At 27.2% G+C, this 26677-nt stretch overlaps 1 protein-coding gene across 1 annotated transcript in view; it reads right to left on the minus strand.

Annotated features, from left to right (window-relative positions):
- LOC129968965 (putative leucine-rich repeat-containing protein DDB_G0290503) overlaps positions 1-26677 on the minus strand; it is a 38180-nt gene that overhangs the window by 7725 nt on the left and 3778 nt on the right. Inside the window, exons 4-11 of the mRNA XM_056083345.1 lie at positions 23523-23661; positions 21321-21373; positions 19654-19802; positions 17667-18729; positions 14430-14500; positions 13314-13557; positions 12044-12192; positions 104-431 (exon numbers count right to left, since the gene is read on the minus strand). Of these exons, the coding sequence (XP_055939320.1) occupies positions 104-431; positions 12044-12192; positions 13314-13557; positions 14430-14500; positions 17667-18729; positions 19654-19802; positions 21321-21373; positions 23523-23661 (2196 nt within the window). The remainder of the gene's footprint in view (positions 1-103; positions 432-12043; positions 12193-13313; positions 13558-14429; positions 14501-17666; positions 18730-19653; positions 19803-21320; positions 21374-23522; positions 23662-26677) is intronic.

A 26677-nucleotide genomic window follows, 5' to 3' on the forward strand; every position in this document is an offset into this window, starting at 1 on the left:
ATTCCAGGACAAAATACCACATGATAACCAAAGCTAATGAATAACTCAGAGCCATTTTGATTCCCATCAGTTATGGATTAAAAACACAAAATGTCAAACTTACTTTAAGCTCTGAAGCTAATCTTCTGTTAGTGCTTTTGAGGTCCTTAATCTTTTCACTACATAACATATGTTCCAATCCTTCTCTGCAATGTATACATACATAGGGTCCAGAAGCATTTGATTCTCTTTTGGTGGCCAAAGATGAAGCAACTTCTTTTACAGCTGCTTCAAGGTCATGAAAATCCGATATTCGATGCAACTTTTCATGAAGCTCTCTACTGAATTTGGCTTTATCCATTTCTCTGTTTAATTGTTCAACTTGTAATTTTTGTTTTAAAACAAGGCATTCATTTATACTCTCACGAAGCAATTCTTCTGTTTCTCTAAGTCTGAAATTATATATTGAAAGATTAATTATTTTTTTAACAAATTACAAACACACCAAACTAAATATAGTTTGGACATAATTTTAAGTTGTAAATGAAATATATTTCAAACACAATACAAAAGACCATTCAGATCACAATTTTCATTATGTTACCAATTAACAGGATGCAATAGAAAATCGGAAACATTTTATGATTCCAGGATCACTGTTATCTTTAATTTATATGCTATGAATCGGTGTACTAAAGAAAAGTAATAAATTAAATTGTCAATTAGAAAGATACAACAATTAGCTTTGGAAACATTGACCCTCCCCACCTGTTTTGCAAAAGTTGATTTATTTATTACTGAGATGCCATTGGCAAACATAGTTAAATTTTAAAACATATTAGTGTTCAATATTTTACAATTTTTTTGTGCAATTAATTCGCTTCAATGAAATTAAAATGCAAGCATCTTGTAAAAATAGCTATGTATAAAATTATGTATTTTACAATTGATTTTTAATTGCAAAACTAAACCCAATTTGTATCTGGATTGTTTTGATTATTTGTTTTCAACTAGCATTTTAAAATACAGAATCATTAGTCTTTTAGAATTTATGATAAAAAAATTTAGAGCATTTATCAAATGATAAATTGTGATTCAATTAATAAATTTGATTCTAATCTCAAAACAATCATAGTATTAACAAAATTTCTTTACTCTTTTAATAATGAGAGGGGAAAAAAAAAAAAAAAAAAAAGGACACAAATTTACTTATATATGTACAAATTTCAATGATGGGAGTTTTTTTTTTTTTATGTATTGTATTATTTGTTTACTAATTGCCTTTACTGCATTACATGCAACAGTATAAGCAAAAAAATCCTTTCCCAAACAATTTAAAATTCAGTAAAATGCTTTTATGCTCAGATTATTAATTGCAATATGCTAGTTAATAGGCAAGCTATAATATTAGAGTTATAAATTATGGTTAAAGATTTACAGAGTTATGCTCTATGTTTAATATGATGCATCACATGGACATTTTGTTCTATTATATAAGATTTAATATCTTCGGTAAAAAAAGATAGTAGTTGCATAAGAAATAGTACTTTAAAACATATATTTTTAAAAATCTAAGGATACTTCTTAAGTTCATCTTACAGTAAATATGGCAAAATTTAAAATTCATAGTAGCTTTTGATATTACAATACAAATACCTGTGCTGTTAACCACTGCCCAGGTATGATTAGATGCACATTTCCCATAAATTATTCACTTAACATTTATATTTTAATTAAAACAAAATTTGTTTAAAAAAAATTAAAATCTACAAATTTTTTTTTGAATTTTTGGACATTTTTTTTATTAAAATGAAGGAAAAATGCAGTTAACAAACCATTTACTTTTAAACAAATCTGGAAACAATGCAGCATGAAGATGTTTTTAATTTGCATTTTAAGTTGCATTGATAAAGTCTCAATTTCCAAAACTATTTGTTTCTACTATAAAATGAAATTAACCTTTGAAATACAGAAATAATCACTTCAATTTTCATCCATTTTTTATCATTTAGATCATCAACAAGTTATTTCCTTTTTTTACCATAGATTGCAGTTTTGCACTCCCATGTTTTCCACATTTTATACAATATAAATATTGATTATATAATTTATTATTATAGTGTTGTAACATTATTTACTTTCTGCCTTTGGTGACCAACTGGTTTGCTGGGATTAATGTTTGCTACAATTTTCAATTAATTATTTTATGTAACGTGGTCTTACATCTTCAAAATGTTTTCAAATTTTCATTAAATATGTAAATAGGATTTATACTATTTTAAAAACTTTATGCCATTGTATACATTTTACTATGCATTTTACATTTATGCATTATTCATATTTTCTTAACTCTCCTAAAATTAAAAAAAAAAAAAAAAAAAAAAATAGATGCATTCTCTTATTTCTAGCCTTTTGTTATATAACAATTTCTAATCAAAAGCAAAATAAAATTGAGCGTTTTTTATGTCAATAGTATATTTTAAATATAAATTTAAATCTTTTACAGATTCTTCTCAGAATTAAATAATCTGGTCTGTGAGTTATGATTCATGTTAAGGACAGAGTTTAATCTCACTATTTTATGATGTTTCATGATTTTTTTGTATTAATATCGATGGTAATTCCGATATTAAAATAAAAACAAATAAAAAGAATACCTAAAATTTAATAGTGTTTTTTCAATAACTTTAACGTTCTTCCAGAATTCTTTTGCTTTTTTATTATTATTTGTGATGCCTTCAATATTAGTTCAGAATTCTTATGCATCTTTGTATTTTTGTTGAAAAATATGCTTAAAATAGTTTTTAATTAATTATTAAATACAGAAAAAAAAATTTATACCACTAAAAATTGGTATCATTGAAAAGATTTTTTTTTTTTTTTTTTTGAGTTTTAAAATACATAAAAATATTTTTTTTTCCTTGATAACTTTCAAAACTATTTTTGGAAGTTATCACAGGAAAACGCCAAAATTTCGCCAGTAAAGTTCTAATTAAAAATTTCAAAAAATCGCTTCGAGATGCGCATTTTCTACTCTCCAAAGTATATATGTCCCGAATTTGGTAACTCTGGGTCAGATTTTCAAGCCTGTAAAGCGTCAACTCATAGACACACATTAATCTTCATTATGTTACTGAAAAATGTTAAAAATATTATTTAAACAAAATTGATTAAATATATATATATTACAAAATAGTAGGTATCACTGATAATAATATAATTTTTAAATTTTAAGATGATATAACAACAATTTTTGAGATACAAAATTTTTGAAAGGGTTCTAATATAGATGTGGGTGCACCTTCGATTGGCGACAAATATCAGCGATGAAGCTCTACTTTGGTTTCCATAATATTTTGTTTTCATTTTCGTTACTGTTGGGTTACCGAAAGAAAATACTGTTGGCATCGATCTTGGCGTCAAAAAATTCGCCAAAAAATCAAGGGGCACCCAGTTGTAAATTTTTACCTTTGGAAGTTATAGCAGAGAAAGATAAAATTTCGTTTAATTTTTAATTCATAAAAATTTTAAAAAAATCGTTCTAAGTATATATAAACTAAGTATATCTAACCCTCTAAAGTATATATAAACTAAATTGGTAGTTTAAGTCAAACGAACGAGCCTGAAGAGGGTCAACACTCGTATACATTTATCTTTATTATAAGTAGAGATAATGTTCATAGACTTTAACTGTATTTTCATTATATGAATTCATAAAATCATCCGAAGTTTAATCTTGCATCTTATTTTGTTTCAACCAAAACTGAACATAAGGCGTAGTGACAGCTATATCAAAACTTATGTCAAAATGATTTACCTTAACCTTCTCCCAAAAACTGTATTTTAAAGCACAGAAAAAAAATAATAATCTTGAAATAATGAAATTCAATATGGCAGCGAAAACTTACCAAATTCTTGTCAGAAATCTTTACATTCCAAAGTGAAAATTAGAGTAAATGAATATCAAGATTAAAAACGGCATCAGAATGGATCGACAAGCCTGGTACAGTCGCTCTTTAATATTCCATACGATCATAATCCGAAGAAATATTTAGCACAATTGATTTGAAGCAAACAAGTTATTTTACACGAAGTCTTTAAAGGCAAAGTTGAATGTTATTTTATTTCAACACGAAATGCAATTTAAGATCGTTATAAATTTAGCATTTCACATTCAAGAAGAAGAAGCAATAGAAGAATATATTAATGCACTCTAAAGCTTGGCGCCAAAATTGCAACTTCAAGCCAAATTTTCTTGATGAAACTATACGAATTAGAATCGTTTGCGATGTAAATGATAAGTAAGCACAGGGAAAATTATGCTAGAGATTTATCTTACGCTGGAAAAAGCAATTAACATCGTCAAACAATCTTACATAACTAAAAAAAAAAAAGCAGCAGTCTTAGATTAAAGTGAATGTGCGCCAAGTATTTTCTGAACTATGCTACTAAAAAAGGCAAATAGAATATCGGCTCTACTTAATATCCGTTCGACGAATTGAATTTTTCATACAGCCTATAAGATTACAACACAAAATTGTCAAATATAATTTTGAGAATTTTTTTTATCGAAATCTCATAAACTATATGTCATCATATTTTCTAGCTATTCAAGATGGCGGATTAAAAAAAAACACGTTTTGCCATGGTTAAAATTAAGCGCACTAGGCACGTGCCATTGGCCTCGAAATAAAGCTGTTTTTTCTTCTTCTTTCTCACTTATAGGTTAGATTTTTTAGATTGATTATTATTTTTCGTTTAAGATTGTTTAGACATTCAATTTTATCCGTAATCCCTTCAATAATTGCTACGCCAATTCTAGAGAAAAAGAAGTGAGACTACAAACACCGGAAATCGATGTAAAAAATGATTTTACTCAAAATGTATTCACTTTCGATTGGAATTCTGTTTAATCTTTTGGTTTAAAAAATATCGTCAATTTAATATGGTATTTTGATATTTTTAAAATCATTTTTACATTTAATAAACTTTTTAAATTTTTCTGCCCTTGAAATTATTTATTAATCTGATTACATCTCTCTGTGTAAACATTCGTTGAAGCTTATTTCTCCTAGGTTTCATTTGGCTCTTTACATTCATTCATTTCATTTATAAAAAAAAAAAAAATGAGAGAAATTTTCTCTCTTTAATTAATGTGGATTTAAACAAGATGCAGTTTTTAAAGACAGTAACATTTTTAGACATGCATGTATATATTATTTATAGTATTCTTTACAAATACAAAACACATTGCTAATAACCCTCTCACCTCCCTCCCCCCCCTTCGATTTCATTAACATTACTAGTAATCAAGTAAACTGTAGTCATTATTCCAATATCCTAATTTTTTTTTCCACCTTAGAATTTTAGGATAATCAGGATCTCTATATATAAAAAAAATGTATAATGTTTTCGCCTCTTCGAATATGCTTTTTTGAAAATGTTTTTCATAAACTGTTTAACAAAAATGAAAAGATTTTCATATAAGAAAGGCACCATTGGTTCAGATGGTTTTAAAGATTTCTTAGGAGATTGTTGAAAAACTGAGCGCATAAAGTAGATTTTTTGGCTATTTCAATATCAGCGAACATGTGTGAAAACATTTTCGCCATTGAATGAATTAAAGGGCGAATGTGACGTCACAAGTTTTAATGCCCATAAAAGTTCAGCTTTAAATTATTGTACTTGAAATAAAAAGTTCGAAATCGGATTATTTTTGGACATCAATCATCTTCTGTATTCCTTTTAGAGACAAAGTCCAATATCAATTATAACTTGCTTGAATTGGTATTTTATAAATTTAATGAATTTTGTTAATGAATTTTATACATTTTTCTTTTTTGGCATGAATATATGTGCCTATTTTCAATAATACTTAAGCTTATTACTTCTCACAAAGTAAGCAGTAAACGGATTTTGAGGAACTTCTCTAATTCATTTAGCAAAGTCAGGATTCATATTTTTATCGGTGCAATCTGTATTAAATATAGATTTTGAGCAGCTCATTGTTTAAAAAAATTCCCTAATCATCACTGAATAAGCTCACAATTTCTTAAATAATAATCAAACCATTCAATGAACTCACGTGTGAGTGACTAAACACCACCGCGATGCTTCCGCAGATTGAATGTTATTCCCGCGAAAGTAATTTATTCCACATTTATAGCAGTCTCGCGCATCCTCATTAGTTGCAATCCGAGAATCTCATGGATAGAAAACAACTATCACTGAAATCGAAACTAAACTAATCTATATGAAAAAAAAAAAAAAAAAAAAGTAGAAAAGAGGTGAGTTTCGGCAATTACACAAATGTTAAATGTTTAGTGCTATTGCCATATTGTAATGTTCAGAGATTGGCATTTTCAGATTTAAAAAAAAAAAAAAAAAAGAATTAAGGAACTTAAAATTCCCTGTATTTTTCTCATTTTTATGAAAATTTTTCAATTTCCCTGTTTTTTTTTTAGATTTTAAATTTTTTTTGTATTTTCCTGGTGCTATAGCAAGCTGGTAAGACATTAATTCCCACTTTCAAAGCTCCCATATACAAACATAAAATGGCTTATTTTGTCAATTTGAATGAAAATATAACACACATATCAGGTGAAATATCTATCAGGAAAAGACATAATGATTGTTGTATGCCCTTTCAAGAATTTTGATTAAAGGGAAGAAGATGAAGAGTTAAACGTAATTAGGCCCTATATTCTTATCGCTCTTCTATCAAATGATAAAAGACCGTTAGAAGTTTGGCAAGCTAAATAAGCTGGCGAAATGTAAACTCAACTGATTAATTCTGTTAAAAAGGGTGGTAAGTAAAACTGTTGTACATAAAGTTTGTTCCATATTATGGTGACATTAAGTAGAAAGATCACAGATACTATGCTTACATCTTCCTTATGTATATAAATTCATTTGAAGTTTAAGATACAGGATTGTCACTCAAATATAGAAAAAACAATTCCCTTATGCATATGCAGTAGAAGAGAACACACACAAATTACACACCACACAATTTTGATAAAATACCAATAGCTCTCCACCAGTTTTTATTAGTGGAAAAAGCAAAAGGATGTAAACATTCCACATTACTTGAAATAATAGTACATTAAATGAATATTTATATTTACATTCAGAAAACTTTTTTGTTTACTAATGTCCAGATTTTAGCACATGTTAAGGGGGGGGGGGATGAGGTGAAGATGTTGATCACTTCCCCATGTTCTCTAATTTAAAGTCATATAAGACTAAGAAATTTGATGAAATAAAATACAAAATAATATTCTAGCTATCATGATACAAATAATTTAATAATTACTTAACAACAACAACAACAACAAAAAAAAAAAAACATTACAAAGAGTTTTTTTTTTTTTTTAATTTGGTAATTTATACATTTTAGCATTAAATTAAGTTTCAGCATTATTTAAGCTTTTAGATTAATTCGTAACCAGTTTCAATTTTTGGAATAATTTTGCTTGCAAAGTTGCTTTCAGTTTATTGCACTCTCTACCCCTTCCTTAACTTTCTTTCTTTCTTTTTTAAAGCATCATAATATTTCACATACACAATTTTTGCATATTGTAGCAAATCTCTTGAAATTGGAGCATTTAAGACCCCTTCATGAAAATTTAGAGTATAATACATAGTTTTTAAACCAATTAAGTATTCCAACAAGCATATCCTAGTTGTAAATTTATTTTCCACAACTATATTGCCATGAGACAATAGAAGAATTGTATTTACTATTTCCCAAAAATCATGAAATGTTTTGGATTAGAATAGGAATAATCTAAACAGGTTTCTTCATTAAATGAATCAAGCAGTTGTTTGTATTTGCTTTTTAGTTTCTTTTGGAAAATTTCAAACTGAATTTTTGCACATTCCCTACATATGTTGAAAATTTGTGCTTTTTAATAAAGAAGTTAAAGCAAGTCAAACATTCACTTTACACATAATATTGCATTGTCTCTTAATAAACATGGATTTAAACAAGACACAGCTTTTAAAATAGAAAATTTTTTAGGCATGCATTCTGCTTTTTTTTTTTTTTTAATTCTGCTCTCCATCCCATATTGCAGTTTCTGTAGGTCCATCAGTGTTCAGGTAGCTGTAATCACTATAATAATATCAGTGTTTTTTCTCAATCTTGGATTGACCTATGCAGAGGAAAAGGGGATTGCATAAAAAAAGGATGAGCTTCAGCAGTTATTGGAGCTATGGTGACAATAATTTATTCTGGCAATGTTTAAAGAGATTTTTTTCAGATAGAAAAAATTAAAATATTTGTACTTTCTTGGCTTTTAATGAAAACTTCAAAATTCCCTGCATTTTCTGCTTTACACATGTTTTTTAAATTCCTTTTGTTTTCCTGGTGTCATAGCAATCCTGACATCGTATCATGCTTTATTTAAACCAAAAATGATTGTAAAACAATTAGAGTTGTCATTATTTTGCATATGAAAATTCTTAATATCAACACATTTCTTCAATTTGTCTAAAACCAAAAGTTTTGCAATAAGTTTCTTCTATAAAGTTTTCAATCTCGATGTTTTTATTTAAGAAAAAATTTCCTTTCAACTATGATATAGATATGGGATTGTATCATCGAAATATTAATTACCTCCCATAAATTCTGATAAAACTCTTGACTTTATAAAAATTCTGATAAAAAATTATTAATCCAATTTTTGAATATTTCAAACTGCTCATATTCTACTGAACTGCACATCACTGAAAAAGTTGCTAGATTATATAAAAATAGTTATAAATTTTTCTTGTAGTTGCTTGTAATTCACCAGAACAGAAAGAATTGTTTCATCTTATAAGAACAGGGATAAACATACTTCTTGAATATATAAACAAACCATGCTCCTGAAAAGAGGGGATTTGTCATTTCTCTAAGAATGAAGATATGCAAAGTTCCGATGTTCACATTTCAAATCTTGTAGCTGCTTTTCTGCCCCCCCCCCAGTATATTTTTTAGCACATTGTAAGAGTATATTAACTCGCTGATATCAGCATACCAATCTTTACTTGAAAACTAAATTTTGAAATGCTATTTATAGCTCTTAGGACTTTCAAGAACATAATTCATTCTTCATGATGCTGAATATTTCTAAACAAAAATTAACACCTTTTCCGTATCTCATGCCAAAATGAATACTTCCTCTTGCAGAATGCTGAAGATGTTTAGGCAGTGGTCAGTCATATCACTGACTCTCCAACTGACCCGAAGGCACGTGGATAAATAATACTGAATGACCAGACTGCTGCAACAGCAGCATAGGTGGGAACGGTGGTTGTGTCCTAAGGGCCATCACCGGTCATGGTACAATTCTTTCCTAAGTACATCCCGTCATCGATGAGAGGAGCCAGGCCTCAAGCTTTTTGCATACTCTCCAGGGTGGCAAGAACCAACTACCATGCCGGAAGCTTCTCATTCTCATTTCAAGGTGCCCACCCAGGCGGGATTTGGGCAGTGGTAAGAAAAATATGTCTGATAGGCAGTTTCAGATATATATTTCATTTTGAAATAAATTTAGATTTTAGTATAGGAAACTTGCTCTCTTTTCAATGTTCTCCATACAACATCAATTCGTATAGTATTTAGATTGCTCCTTCAACAGCAACAATATCTTTAAACAAATAAATAATATATTTTGATTAGAAAGGGATTCTATGTAATACTATTTCATTACGTCTGAATAAATTATTGACAACATGGAGATTGCAATTACCCACGCTTATTAATAATGCTGAAAATTCTATCAGAATTTCATCATTCAATAAGTCAAATTATTTACAGTCTACTAATCTACCATCCATCCAGACAGATAAAACCAATGATGATTTGTCAGCTTAGAAATTAGCATTGATGTAAAAAAATATTTTTCATGAAATTTCAATTTAAAAAAACTTATTTTACTTTTTAGCAGTCTAGAAGCCCACATATCAAGTTTGTTCCATTCCAAACTTAATAAATAACCACCATATGATATGAATTTCTCATAGTTTTCTCCATAAAAAATTATGCGAATTTTGAAACAATCATACAATAAATAAATCAGAACCTCTCTTTCCACACCTCTCAAACCTCTCTTCCCACACACAAATCTTTGCCCAGTCAGCTTGATGATGTTTTCCCAGATAAGAATATCAAATAACATATACAATTATGATATGTATTTTTTCTTTTTACATGTTAATTCATCTAAATAATGTTCTAGTATAATACTCACATGCCATTTCTTTTTAGTAACCTTTAACAAAAAGAAATGAATATTCACTAAACATATATGCTTCTGACAAAGCTACAAGAATTGAAATCAAAACTCATAAATATCCAATAAGAGACATAAGTATGAGGGGGGAGGGGGCTGTGAATCCTTGAATGGCTAGGGAAATAAATAAATAAAATGTGAATTTTAAAAAAATAAGCACTCTAGGCTGAGTCTTTTCTAATAGCAACTCCAATGCCTTTAAATTAAAATTGAGATAAAAGTTTATTTTTTACTCATCAAATTAATTATTTTGTGCACAGTGTGCTTTCATGGGTTCCAAGATAAATCATCAAGACCTGCATTTCTCTTGCTTGTTGGTTCACTTCTTATCCTGTTTTACATATTTTATTACTTTTTTTAAATTTTATTTTCATTGATCATTAGATTCACAGAGGAAGCAGGTAAAATTAGAGCATTCAGGTTCCAAAGTAAAAAAAATTCAATTAAAAAAATCAGGGGCAGCTACAGCCATAATAGACCTTTTAAAATCCAATTTTTCCATAGAATCAAAAAATTTACATAAATATCATTAGTGATGGAATGGCTCATTACAACTGTTGCCCCATAAAAAGTTTCACCATCCTGGCTGTTTTTTTTTTTTTTTAAATTCTGAAACTAAATTACATATTCCTTTACTTCATTTGTAAAGATTTGTTGAATGTTGTCAAACATTAGATAATATGCATTATGATCAAGCAGACAATAAATTTTTTTTAAAAAAATCCTTAATCTTCAAAACAATGACTAATAAAATTAAGTAAGAAAATTTGTTGGCCAACAGGAGAGCTTTTTGATAATCTTGCAGCCTGAGAATGTTTCTTTAAATAAGATTGCAATATCCTAATTCCGCTATATAAATAACACCTTTCAATCAATTTCAATACTGCATTCAAGCTTTGTAAAGACATAATGAGCTCCATAATAGTCTTATTTTCAGTTGCCCTTATTAACTTCGGTAATAATCTTATAACCCTTTCCTCTAAATACAAAGAGAGAAAATATAAGGAATCAGCAGATTCGAATAACACTTTTTTTATATTAAAGTTTTCAAGTCAAAACAAAGTCAGAAACTGGCTTTCTCTCCCCCCCCCACAAATAATGAAAGCATGATTTAATAATTTATCAAAGATCACCCCCTCCATCACCACCACCAAAGTGAAATAATTATCCAGATTAAAAGCTCAGTATATTAAAATTCAAGGACCGTGTGACCATAGGAATAATTAGCTGTTTAAGATCATTGGATGTAGGGAAGCGATATGCATGTACGTCAAAACATTTAAGAGGTTAATTTAAATAAATAAATTTTGCAAGAATTACAAATTTTAGAAGCATAAAATGTTATATAACAATGAAATTTTATGAGATGCAATTGGTCAGATTTCTATATGTTTCTTTGTTATTACAATATTTATAAACTAAGCATTTACTTAAATAATATTATATATAAACATGAATGTTACACAACCATGAATTGTAATAAATAAAATATTTGCATAAAATTACTAAAATAAAGAATTAATCTAAAAAAACACATTAAAACGTTGATTACGTTACTGCACTGAAAGGTAAAAACTAAAGTGGCCAGTTTATCAAGAGGGGACATATAAAAATTAAAACACCTAGATTTACAGAAGACAAAAAAGATTATGTGCATACCTGCTAATAATCCTTTAACCAATAAAGTTCAGCACATGCAATTTGAGCAATTAAAGATTCCTTCCATTTATGTAACAAATTGCAAATATCAAATTAAGATAAGAATAACTTAATTATAAAATTACTTTTGCGACAAAACTCTTGCATTGTCCCTGTGCGCAGTTAATTGGGCTTCGGCAGCCATTACCGCACTCCGACTTTGTTTGGCTAATGCTTCTAATTTGCTAAGAGTCAAGGATGAATACTCAGAAAACTGATCTCTTATGTTTTTTACCTGGAGGGAAAAAAAAAAGAACCATATAGTTAAGTTTGATAAACATGAAAAAATGTTACTGACGAAATAATCCTCTAGTGTTAAAATGAACTGAAAATATCAACTCCTCTTTTATTTGTATTTTACCAAATAGAGGAAGCAAATACACAGCATAATTTGTTTTAATAAATGGTTATTTTTTACAGTTCATTAACTTTTATAAACAAAATTAGTTTTATTAAAGAAACATCTAACATAAATAATACTTTTTCAATTTTATAAAACTGCCATTTTGCTATGTTTCTGAGCTTTTTATTCAGAGAATATATAACAAAGTTGCACTAACTTTTAAATCATTCTTTCAGAAATAAATACCCTTTCTGAGATATAAAATTTGCAAATTTCATCAATCTAATTTTTTTTAAAAGAAATAATTCAATAATAAGTATAAAATAATTTTCAATGATACATAAAATAATTCCTTAAGAAATAAACTCAAAATCATTCATACAATGAATTGACAATTATCTGATTAAAGAATTTAGTTTATTTGCTGCTCTTATTCTTTTGAAGTAGCATGTGACAAAATTTTAAAGATGATAAATTAGATATCAACACTCAATCTGTATGGTACAGGAAGCTTTCAACAAAACCAACAACTTAGCAAAAATATTAGTCCTGAATATTAAAATTAATACCTAGGACTAAAATTAATACCAGGACTTTAAAAAAAATGCCTTAAATTTTCAAAACATTCTTCAAAATAGGCATTTTAGCAATGAAAGTATTTAAATTAATTAGACTATGCTTATATAAATACAAATAATTTCCTACACAAGTTATGGATAATCCTTCCCAGGATAATCTTCTTCCTGGGAAGTGTTATTTTTTAATAAATGAATAATACAAATTTTGATCCTTAGGAAAGAAAGTTAGCTGACTTGTTTTGAAAATGCTGACTTTTTCAATGCAACTGGCTGCATTAATTTCTAAAGAGATGTAAAAAGGTATGTTTTTGAAAATCTAGAGTCATCATTCCAGAATAAGAGAAATATCTCAACAAGTACATAAAATCTTGAAGGTATAGTATGAAATGAATATTAAAAAATTAACAATAATAAAAATAATAATTGCTTCCTTACATTAAATTCTGAATACATTTCCTTTAATTTTTCTGCCAATGAATTAACTTGCTCTGCCAAATGCTTGCAAAATTCATCTTTAGTATATTCACTATTTTCAAGCTGCTTAATTTTTGTAAGTGTCTTATTTATTTTTCTAGTCAGATCATCTGTTTCTGCAGTACGGATTTTCTTTTCCATTTCTCTGATATCTTTGCTGAATTTATTCATATCAAATTTAGTTGGCTCTTCAGTTTTTGAAAATCTGAAAAAAAAAAAAAAAAAAAGAAAGAAAGAAAAAGTAAAATTTGCATTATATTTTATGTATCTCTTGAGTATCTTGTATGATAAAGAACAGATTGATTGTTATGTGATTACAGATAGATAGTATTTTGTTGAAATACAAATTCTTCGACTTTCATATACTTCATAATTTCATTGTAGGGGTTGGAGGGAGCGATTTAAAATTTGTAGGCATTTATAAAGCATTTCTTTTGGAAAAAAAAAAAAGATAAAAATTGACAATAAATTTATTAGTTTGATTCAATTTAATGATTTTAATCCTTCCTCTAAAAAATTTGTATAAAATTTTGTTTAGTAATTTCCAAAAGAAAGTCTTAAATTTATATTTTTGCTAATAATGTATTGGAAACTACTTAATAGATAATGAACAAAGATTCCACAATTCTCTTTAATATCAAATATTATTCTTGAACACATTCTTTTTATATTTATTATTAGAAAATTTAATTTTAATAAGTGATGACTCACCAATACAATTTTCTTTCTAAAGATTTATAAAAGAAATTCCACAAAGAGAATAACATTAGATACTATGAATTCACTTCAGATAATGAATAGATAAAATATATAAAATCAAATTATGATAATGTAATAAAATCGATAACAGAATGTAGAAGTTTAACACAAGATTTAAAAAATGTATATACCTAATTACTAGCATTATTTAAAAAAAATATTCTCTATTGCTATGAAAACCATTTTTTCTATAAATATATAATAACATCACTATTCTTTTTAACACTGAATTAATGCAAATAATCATCACAAATACCATTTAAAAAATGAATTGATAAATAAAAAAATGGAAAGAAAAAAATTATGAAGCATATTTACTTTTCACTGGAATGTAAGTTATCTCTTGATGAATGCAGATTTTTATGTAGGTCAGAATCAACCTGAATAATCTGAAATGGAATTTTATAATATGATTTTTTTTAAATATAAAAATAATACATAAAAATTATTAATAATAGAAATAGAAAGAACAAACACAGTTAAATTATATCATATTAATATTTCGCTTAAGGTGATAGCAGCATACACAAAATTATATTAAAATATCTAATTATTCACTAATATCTAATTATTCTCTAGTATTATGATCCAGCAACTAATTATTCTCAAAAAGAAAATTGTAAACACAATGTAAATTGATCAGAAAAGGTGAAATTTAAAGAAATTTCACACATAATATTTAATGTCATAATAATAAAAAATATAATAAAGAATTTCTTAAACATTTTTTTTCTCTGAGATTGTTTTTTCAGGAAAGAGATATTAATAATGACTAAATCAAGAAATAAATAAGGACACTGAGCTTAAATTAATGGAACAAACTTTTGATTTAAAATTTTTATTAGATAAATAAAATGAATGTTATAATCAAATTGATTTTCTTGAATACTCCTTGATTACAGATGAAAAAAATAAATAAAAGTCAGAAATTTCAATCAACTAAAATGAAATTATTCATACTAATTACAGTTTTGATATTAAGCAACATCTACAAAATTTTAAGATAAAAAAAAAACAATGATTTTTATAAAAGAGACTGAAATAAACATGATTTTAAAAAAGAATTTCCTATTTTACATATTCTGTTCTTTTAAACAAAGTACATTATAGTATACAAAAAAAGTGTAGCAAGATAGTATAATAAAATATATCAAAAATAAATTTAACATCCAAATTTACTAAAGAATAAGATTATTATCAAACTTATCATCAATAAAAAACAAAACAAAAAAAAACCTTACTTTGAAAAAAGAAAATGAATGCTTAAACTTTTTTTTTAGATAAATTAAGGTTACATAAACATATTAATATCATACAATATGAACTAATCAAATAAAAGTTGCAGAATAAATATAATGTACTTTTGAGGAAAAGTATATTCAAACATAATGAGTTTACTTTATTCATAAGTTCTATCAATTGCAAAAATTTCTTTAATGTAATTAAAATTTTTGTAATGTAACAAAACATTTCAGGTTTTAAAATTATATTCGATTTTTAAAAAAAAAGTAAATGATGAATATCAATATAATAAAAATATACTGTCTTAAGACACTAAGTTAAACAATGTAAACATTTTCTTAAATATGAAAATACAAATTAAATCAAAGAACAACTGCATTTGAAAATACTAAAACAATTACAAGAACACGGCTATTTTATTAATATTTAGAATACATATCAAAATATCAATCAAAACTTTTGAGCCAGGACTGAATATATGTAAAATAAATTCAATTTAGGAACAAAAAATAAATTATTTTCTCATTACTTAACTACAAATTTCATCTTAACTTTAATTTCCAAATTGATTGGTTCTCAAGATCTAATTTCTGTAAATTTTAACTCGTATAATATCACATGAAATCCTATGGTTAAATAAATACTTGCTCAGCTAAATTATGGTAAATTACCCTTTTGAAGGTATATAAGCTCTAAATACTTTTACAAGGCCTCTGAAAAAAAAAAAAAAAACTCTACTGTTCAAGTTTCTGGAAATGTTTTTAACAGAAGGATCTTTTAAAAGTTTTTAAAAAATGAATCTTATGAAGCAGATTAAAGCTATGACTTGATAAAGATTCTTCTCCTGTTTGAGTAAAGTTTTTTTTTTTAGTTGAGTTTAGCAAAAGTTTTATAAAAAATATGCATGCTATTGATGAAGAATTTCTAAAATATAAAGGTAATTAAAATTGCCAAAACAAAAATTTGTGCAGCTTGTGATTATGCTCATACAAACAGCCCAAAATATATCCATAAGAAGAAAAACTTTTTTTTAATTAAATCAATTTTAAACATGTTTAATTCATACTAAAAAAATTATTAGCAATTACTTAAAAAAAATTCACCAGGTTTTGTTTATAAATCAAGCACATATAACTTCCTATGTATTGTCCTATTGTTATTAACGATAGCTGCTATCATACAAATTCACAAACTACTGAAACCAATGCTTTTGAAGTCACATACTTTTTTGTTGCTATCTAACAAGAGAATTAATAAATTGATAAACACTTTCAATGCTACTGACGAGATATCTCGTCTTTCAAATACTTCCAATTACAGGTTTCTGTGGGCTAAAATTTGTCTGTTATTCCAGTTTAGATAGATTGAACATTCTAATACATATCTGAAGAATACCTTTTTTCATCTTTTTTTTTTGTGTGTGTAAGAAAATGTGAACAGCCAAAAGAATTGATATTTGTATTTTCATAGAGTTTTTATCTAATTCATCCTTAGCGATGAACATGTTAAAACAACTGATGCAATATAGTAGCAAGCAAACTAAACTTTAAAATATTAATTATCTTTAATAGTGCCTCTTATGTCATTCACTGAATGTACTTTAGCACTCATCATGAAAAATTAACAAAATTTCATTTTTAAGACCATAATTTTGCAATTAACTTTAAATACAGAAATCAAAAGCAGCTTTATAATGTAAGTATACAAATAAGCTAACAAATTAAAATGACCTATGGTTCTATACAGAATAGTTTTGTTCAGTGACAGTTGAATAAATTAAATACAAAAGAATACTTTATATATCTAGCAAAAATAAAAACAAAATGGAACACTGTATTAAATGTCAGTTTTTTTTTTTTATTAGCTTGAAGTTATTTTAACTATCAAAATTTAAAACAGGAAATTCAATTAGAATTAAATAAAATATTTTGATTTTTTCCCATTAAAATATATAAATATGGAATGTAAAAAAAAGGACATAAAAGTATAATGTGATTTTTATAAATGTAGGGGAAGCAGAAAAAAATCTTCCTTATTTTCTTAATCAAATATTGTAGTCATAGAATGAAATTATTTTTTTGTAAATCTGTGCATTATTATAATACAAAAGAAAAAAAATATATATTTAATACATTAAACAATCTTAATATGCATTGTAATCAAGAAAATATATTTATATCAAATAAACAGTGAAACATTAACATAGAAAGAGTTAATACATTAAACAATCTTAATATGCATTGTAATCAAGAAAATATATTTATATCAAATAAACAGTGAAACATTAACATAGAAAGAGCATAACAAAAATACCTGATCACGAGTTTCACTTGATAGGGTGGAACATTTCTGATTGATTCTTTCTGCAAATTTCAAAGACTGGCTTACATAAGAATTTGCCGACTTTAAATTTGCTTCCATTTTGCCAACTTCAGATATATACTTGGAAAGATTACTTTTTTCTTTAACACCAAACTTTTCAAAAGTCTTTTTGGGCCCAGTCAAGCAATCAAAAAATGTTGCTCGAGATAAGCTAATGCAAACTAGATCGGCTTCTGCTGTTGCCACAGCCAGTTCTTCAAAAGCACTTGCAAGCTCTTTTAGTTCTCTTTCTACATCCAAACCTCTAACTCTCACTTCTTCAGAAGTGACTGCTTTGGTAAGAGATTTCAATAAATTACTTACATCAAAACTTAAACGTGTACATTGGCGAACATAATTCTGGAGTTGAATCACTTCACTTTCACCAATATACACTTGTGAGCTTGCTTTAGATTTTGGCAGTTTTGCTGCTTCAACATAAACCTGAGAACTTTGAATAGTACTAAGAAGAGAGAGTATTTTATTTATTATTTTTGATAATAAAATAAGAGTTAAATGCAAATCTGTAGAGATTGAGCGAATATTATCAAATGGCTTATCAGTTCTATCTGAATTTCTAATATTGTCAGAGGTTACAAAATGTTTGCTAGTACTTGCAGATTGCTTCGAAGATGTTGCTTCATTTGTGTGATGATTTTCAGGAGAATCGAAATTTTTAATAGTATCAGAGCTTACAAAATATTTGCTAACATTTGTAGATTGCTTTGAAGATGTTGTTTTGTTTGTGTAATGAGTTTCAGGAGCAACATAATTCCCAACATTGTCAGATATTACAGAATATTTGCTAGCATTTGCAGATTGCTTTGAAGATGTTGTTTCATTTGGGTAATGATTTTCAGGAGAAGCACAATTTCTACTATTATCGGATGTTGCAAAATATTTGCTAGTATTTGCAGATTGCTTTGAAAATGTTGGTTCGTTTGAGTGATAACTTTCACGAAACCTAGACTGTGCCTGTTTAAACTTGGAGAGTTCATTTTCAGTGTCTTGCAATCTATGGAAAACAAAAATATTCTGAAGTGTTTTTACTAAAAAAATATTTCTAGATTATATTTTATTTTAGAAAACAAACAAAGCACTAATTAACCATTATTTAATGGGACTAAAAATTTTGTACATTATTTCATTGTCGAAATTATTAACCCTTTAAGTGCTCAGAGCTACCTATTATTATCTAAAGATCAATTAATAGTTTCACAAAACTACTTATTTTGTAATTTGTTGCTATCCCAGTAATTAAGCAGAATTGTTTTGGAATTCAATAAGTTGATAAAGGTTTACCTAGGACATCTCCACTTAAAATAGAAATGTCACTCTAAAGAAGACATAAAAAATAAATAAATAAATAACTGCTGTTTTATGGTTAGTACTGGTAAGCAAATCATGTAAGATTTCGTCAACATCTATACTACTGCAAATAATCTTAATTTTTATCAATTTTAAATAAAAGAGTAAACGAGTTTTTACAAAGCCTCTGTACTTGTTACAAAAATAAACAGTAAAATTAACTAAATATCTGATTTTGTATCTTAAGCAGCTTTTGTTAACATTAGAATATTTAATAAGAATTTCATTAAAGTTTAAAATCAAGAAGATTATTCAAAGGCATCAATTATAATTGTTATTTTTTTCTTAGATTTATTTATTGTGTATAAAAAATATTTACACATTCAAAATACTAAAAAAGAAAAACATGAACAAATAATAAACACATTAACATTTATTACTCGATTCATATGTTACTTTAGGTATTGAGGGCAAAATATCAAATAAATTTAATGTCATTTTATTTTTAACTGATATAATATTTAAAACCATTGCAAATGACAATTCTTAAAGCTTAATTTATAAACTAAGGAAAAATATACAAATGTCAGCTATCTTTCTAGAATTATTTAAAAAATTGCATGTTACTCACTTCTTTCGTAAAAAGGCAATCTCTTCTTCATTTTTCATTAATTTCTCTTTAGATTTCATAAGGGCTAACTTACAGTCTTCAAGAATAACATCTGATTTGATTTGTGAAACTTTGCTGTGTTCATCAAGCTGTGATTGCAATTTTTGGAGCTATTGAAAACAATTTTGAGTTTGTAGTAAAAGAAATAAAAAAAATAGAGTTTTAACACAATAAGCATAAATTATAAAGATTTTTCTGAATATAGATATTGATAGATTATTTTTCTAATTATTCTAAATATAGATATTGAAAAATAATAGGTATTATATTAATGCATATTTATGAGAAAGAAAAACCACACAGAGGATGATTTATGACAGAATGATGCAACAAAGGTAAGTGGCACTCCGTGCATATTATTATTTTTTATTTCATTTTGCATCAAGTAGTCATCAGTGACTTATAAATTATAAATGGCACTTATTAATGATAATTATAAATGGCACTCAGGTCAAATTAATCTTTTTGCCATCTTAGCAGTTTCTTTCACTTTTTTAAATAACATAAATGCAGTAATAACTTCCAATAGTGGATTTAGGTACTTTGTGACTAGGTATTGCATATCATGAGGCCCCTTTTTCAATAAACAGGATACTTATATTTCAAAACATTTTTAACATTTTAATGATTTAATTTAGATTAAGCTTTTTTATTTTATTCATTTCATGAAAATGAATTTGTCTGTATTCATCCATTTTGATTCCAGACTACCTGACAATGAGGTTTGAACATATTAACAATACATTCAGATTTTAAAAAAAATTCTAATAACACATGAATGTAATAAAACATATAATAATCTAAGGAATCTTGATGAAAAGTTAGTACCATTGTAATATTTTATAATCAACAATTTGGGTATTTTACAAATTTATTTATTAGAAGACAGAGTCAGATTATTTAGACAGCCATTTATTAGACCAGTCAGATTATTAGACAATTTTCTAATCAATGTACTTGTGGTCCTCCTGCCTGATAACTTCTATAGCTAGATCCAGAAGTATTTATAATCTCGATGCTGCACCATTACTATGCAATTGAACAGTTAATGAATCAGATAAGTAGCTTTGAATAAGATTTCTACATATGGATTACAATACATGTTTGAGTTACAAACACAAGAAATGATGCTATGTACATGAGCATACATCTATGTGCTAGCAAAATAAGAAATGAAATAATGAAAGAAGCAATTTCATTCCCCCCCCTGGACTTTTTAGAAGCAACATATATGCTTCCTTAGAAATGGTGGTAGTGGTGGGAGAATAAGAATTTCAAGTCATGCAAATGAATTAATTAAAAATCATTTTATTTTGAATTTCTTTTTATATTATATACATGGTATAAGGAGTCCAAAATAAAATAGGATTGTAAAAAACTTAGCTCGTCACAGAAATATGGTAACAAATATGAAATATTACATATAAACAAATGTAAACATTAGAAAATTTTATAATTATAGTTTGGTCATGAAAACAAATTAATCATATTCCTATATAAATTTACAGTATATGTATGATGGGTGAGTAACATTTTATATGATATACATAATCGTTATATATGTATAGTAGTTAACTTATAATCTAACTGATTTCAATATACAAAGGTCAGAAAATTTTTTTATATACTTGCTCCTTGAAAAGATCTTCTTTTGATTTTCTGACATTAGATGATGACGAACCTAAATGAAAATAGATCATATTAATACAGATGCATTTTGTTTCAATTAATAAATTTATAATCAGGAAGTGTAAAAAAGCCTACAAAATAAATAGAAAACATTTTTATTTATATGGCAAAGAATATCTTACAAACAAATACTATATAATCATCTTTTTTCCAACTCAAATTACTTTTTGCTTATAAAAACGAAATAAATAGTTAAAATTTTTTTCATTAATTATAGAATAATGAATAAATTCAACTTATTGGTTAGTTATTTATATGTGTCCAGATTATATTGTTAACTAGATCAATCAAATCCTCTCCAGGTTAAATTAAGAGTAGATATGCAAAGAAAAACATTACTCCAGAGATAAATACATTATATGTCTAAAAAGAGTTTAAAAAACAATCTAATAAGAACATTTCTTTGTTACAATTAACTAAAAAATTATTAAGGAGGTCTAATCTACAATAAATAAACTTTGGTAGAAAGAAATTTTAGTTTTATAATTAAGAATGAAGTGAAATGAATTTGTATTTTTTAAATTAAAATAATGTTTGATATAATATTAAATTAGAAATGTTCAATACTATGATTGAAAGATCTTTGATAATCTACACATGATTATTATATATTTTCCACAGGTGGAATACATTATTGAATTTGTATATTCGTTAATTAAAATTATTTCTGAAACTTTTTTCAACAGGACTTGCAATTCTTACCCAGCTTGTTTAACTCTAAGTAGTTATTGAGGACATAAATACAACTATATTTCTTTTTCAATAATAATAATAATAATAAAACAATAACATTCTTTCATTGACAAAATGAAAGCAAGATATATTTAAAGAATTTTCTTTCAGCATTTGCAACAATAAGATTAAATGAAGGAAAATGTTTGGCAGTCCTGAAATTATCCAAATGAACAAGTAAAATTCTGACATCTTAAAAGATAAGCCACTTTTCCAAAACTGCTCTGCATGGATCAATAACAAATTGTAATCTGGCAAAGCAACATCTTGTGAATACAGTGAGTAGATAAAACATATTTACAAAATTCTTCAAATTTTCTAGACTGGTTTTGTAGCATATGAGGAAGAACTGTCATGCTGTCTTTCAGCATATTATGAATGCTTTTGCTTCAATCTAAAATCAACATTTCATTCAAGTTCCAATTGTATTTGGTAAATAATTGTTAATACTTCTAATTGTTCATTTCAACAGTTTTAGTTTTCTTTGCTAACTATCAAGTAATTTTTATGTATTTATTTTTAAATTCACGAAAACAAATTGTATTCAATGAAGTATATTCATTATAAATTTCCAATAGTAAGTGATGTTATAGCCTATCATAAGTTGATGTCAAATTGATAAAACACAATGCTTTCCAGTTAATTTGCATACATGGAACAGTCTAATGACATCAATTTTCAAAAAAAAAAAAAAAAAAAAAAAGGCAGAATTATATTTATACACCTAATACTTTGCATTGTTTACACAAATCTGCCAGTACATAAGATTTAGTTATCACAATTTGTCTAACTCTATCAGAAAAATGACTGTTCTGTAAAGTAAATTATAAAGACATCAAACAGCCTTTATACTAACATTTTGAAAAAATTTATGGCATTGAAATTTTCTTTTAAATATATATATCAATAGAATACTAAGTAAAAAGACTGAAATGATGATATAATAGTAAAATTCAGTGAAGATATAACATTTACAAGTATATTAAGATACTCAATTATTAAAAATCAACACAATATGCAAATATGCATAAGGATGGAAATAGTAGCTTCTTATTGCTTGGTAAGTTACCTCCATTTAATAATTTCAAATCCTAATGAACTTATCTTTTAATAGACTTCCTCACCTCAAATCTACCTATAACTTTTCGCAAACATATACTTCTATATTCAATTTTTAAGAAGAAAAAGTTAATTTAAAGGCAGGAAATGAGATTCTTGTTCTATACATTTTATTTTAAAGCAATATGTTTTAATAAAAAATTATTTGTTTCACATAAGGACTTAAAATATATCTTTTTTTAATCTTTATTTCACTAATGCATATATATATATATAAACAATACCAAGCAATAAAACTTATTGATTTAAATTTTGAAAAAATGAATTCATATAATTTTGTTTCTGATTACCTGGAGTTTTTGAATCATATCTTACACCAATTTCTACTTTAGGTTCTTGCAAAATGTAAATAATTTTATCACGTAGTTCTTGGTCTCTTGTAAGGCTTAACAAATGGCGAATGCTTTCATGAAGTTTCTCTTCGTTTTTCTGGAAAAGAAGTGCAAAAAGGTATCAATAATTTACAGTTGCTTTCACAACTTCTTTATCATCAATTCAAAGAGAAACTGGTAAGGAGAAATAAAATTTTGTATATTTTCAATAGCAACAGTCACAAACATGCAAGCTTTCCATCACCAAGAATTACAAATTCTGTTCAAAATGCAAAAATAACCTTGAAAAGTACATACTGCACTATTATTAGACCAATGCTTGAGTATGCTGCCCTGGTCTGGGCTATAACTTCAACTTCTATTAAACAACAATTGGATTCCGTGCAACATAGAGCCTCAAAGATTATAACTGGTGTTGTCTCCTCAACCAACAATAAAAAAGGAAGAACAGGAATGTGAACTACCCGCTTTAGAGAGTAGATACAACCTTGTCACCATCAAGTTCGCCAATAGACTTCGCTGCAATAATAATAATCATATCTCTACCAGACCTTTCAATGATTGGAAATGTTCAACCAGGCTTAAAAGATCCCCAACTCTCCAGCTAGATAAAGATATTAGAAGACTGACCCAACTGGAGCATTTACCCTTAAATTTCCTTCTGGAACCTCTCTTTCCAAGAACACCCCCGGAGACCACTAAGATAAATCTAAACTTGCTTCAACCCTACTATAAAAAAGAGGGCCCCATTATTCTCAGACAAAAGGGTCTTGAAACCATAGAAAAGCTCTCTCAGGAGAACCTTGCAGTTTCTTTTACTGATGGTTCACCAGATAAATCCCTCAATAGAGGTGGAGCAAGCATCCTCTTCTACATGGTGAAAAAGTCAATCTTAAAATTAACACAGATTTGATTGCCTCCAACTTCACCGGCAAACTTTTGGCAATCAAAAAAGTCTCAACTTTTTACCTGACAAATTATTAAGATATGGACCTTACTGAGGGGCTGGTTGTTTTCTGACACTACATTGGCCTTAGAGGCCATCAGAAAAGAAGACACCAAACAAACACCACCTCTACTATAAATGACTTTCTCGTCTCAACTTTTTACCTGACAAATTATTAAGATATGGACCTTACTGAGGGGCTGGTTGTTTTCTGACACTACATTGGCCTTAGAGGCCATCAGAAAAGAAGACACCAAACAAACACCACCTCTACTATAAATGACTTTCTCGATCAACTGCATTGCAAGAGGAAATATTGTGTGCTGCAATGGATATTTGCACATGTAAACATTGAGGGTAATGAGGGTGCAGATGCTTTGGTGAAAGAGGCACGAAATCTTGTCTAACCTAGTTCCACCATCTCACTTGCGGTCAGATGTACACATAAATGAGCCCTCTAGGAAGCCTTTAATCACTGACTTTGATTTCCCTAGAAATGTAACAACTACACTGGCTAAATAAAGAACAAATCACTATAAGGGAATGAAGATCCTTCCTGATGGGACAAGAACCTATATTTACTGTAAGAACTGCCTGAAAACTCAGCCTACACTGAGACACATCTTCAAGTGCCCATCTATTACAGCAGATGTCTTAAAGCTTGGCTGGTTACCACTGATGGATCCACTTCGGGAGATCCTTTACAGTCTTCAAGTACCGAAGCCTCCAGACCTTTGACAATATCTAAGACTTTCTTTCATCACTTTTTGCATTTCCATGGACACAACAACAACAAAATGCACAAATCACGAAAACATTTCATTATGGAAAATGTAATAGTAGAATAAATTTAATGTATTTAATACATGTATTTTGATGAATGATACATTTATAGAAAAGTTAGGTTTTGTAAAAACAACATTTATGTGTACCCATATTTTATTATATTAAGACAAAAGCATGCAAAATTTTCTTCAACAAGGTTTCTTTTCAATCCTTTTTTATATAGTAATTATTATATATTGAATAAAAATAATAAAATAGTTCATTTTTAATTTTAAAGTATTAAAGAAAAGATATACTTAATGAAGCCAATACAAGAGGTAAAAAAAAAAGAACTAAAAGAATTTTTTCGATTAATCAATAATAATATTATAACACAAGCCCATATTTCCTACAGTTAAACAATAAAAAATCAATCCTGTTTTATTAGAAAAGTATATGATTTATTTCAATTGTTTAATCTTTAGTATCATTAAACAACATTAAGACATGAATATGCAGTACCTATTAGATAATCTCCTGACTAAACTGCCTTCTAATTAGGTAGTAACCTATTCCCATTACATATTTATCACTAAAATTAGTTCTTTTGGGGCCAAGCAAACATGCCCATCACAAGTTATCAAGATACTAATTTGTACTATTTTCATTCTTTTATTTTTCTAAGGTCCTTGATGAATGTCTTTGGAAAGTCAGTCGTCTATTAGGAGAAGAGAGATACCAAAGTGCTCCACCAACAAACAAATATACACAATGAAATGAAAGTGTGGTCCAGTAGGATGAACAGTGATAGTTGCTATATATAAATGTTGGCAATATATAACTTTTCAATCAGAACAACAGAAATAAAAATATGTGCAGAAAAAAAAAGCAAGCTACATCGTAAATTTAGTGAAAAATCATCTATTTTATTATATAGTTGCCGTATTTGTCTGAGTTTAATTACTTCCAAACAATGAAAAAGCAGCAAAATTTCTTATTTTGTAAAGGAAATTTTAGAACTGCATGTTTCTCAATATAAGCTAATAGTATGATTTTTCATTACTTGAAATTTCAATTTTGTGCATAAGTTAAAATAATTTAAAAAAAAAAAAAAACCAGAAACTTATTCTTGCCATTATGATGTTGAAAATATTGTCAAGCAGGTAAAGTGGAGGGGATATTTTCCACTCAAGTCATGATAAAGTAAGATAGCAAACACTAATGACATCAGTTTTGACTTTCATAACTCTACTTGAAGTTAGCATTTTTTCCCCCTCCTTTTATCTGCTGTTTTGTACAACATCCTAGATGAATATATTCTAATTCTATTTCACTTTATTCTTTTTTGTTTGAAAGATAAATGGGTAGAGAAATTCCAATTCACTAATTTTAGATTATAGTA

The sequence above is a fragment of the Argiope bruennichi genome, chromosome 5 (assembly GCF_947563725.1).
Source record: "Argiope bruennichi chromosome 5, qqArgBrue1.1, whole genome shotgun sequence".
NCBI lineage: Eukaryota > Metazoa > Arthropoda > Arachnida > Araneae > Araneidae > Argiope > Argiope bruennichi.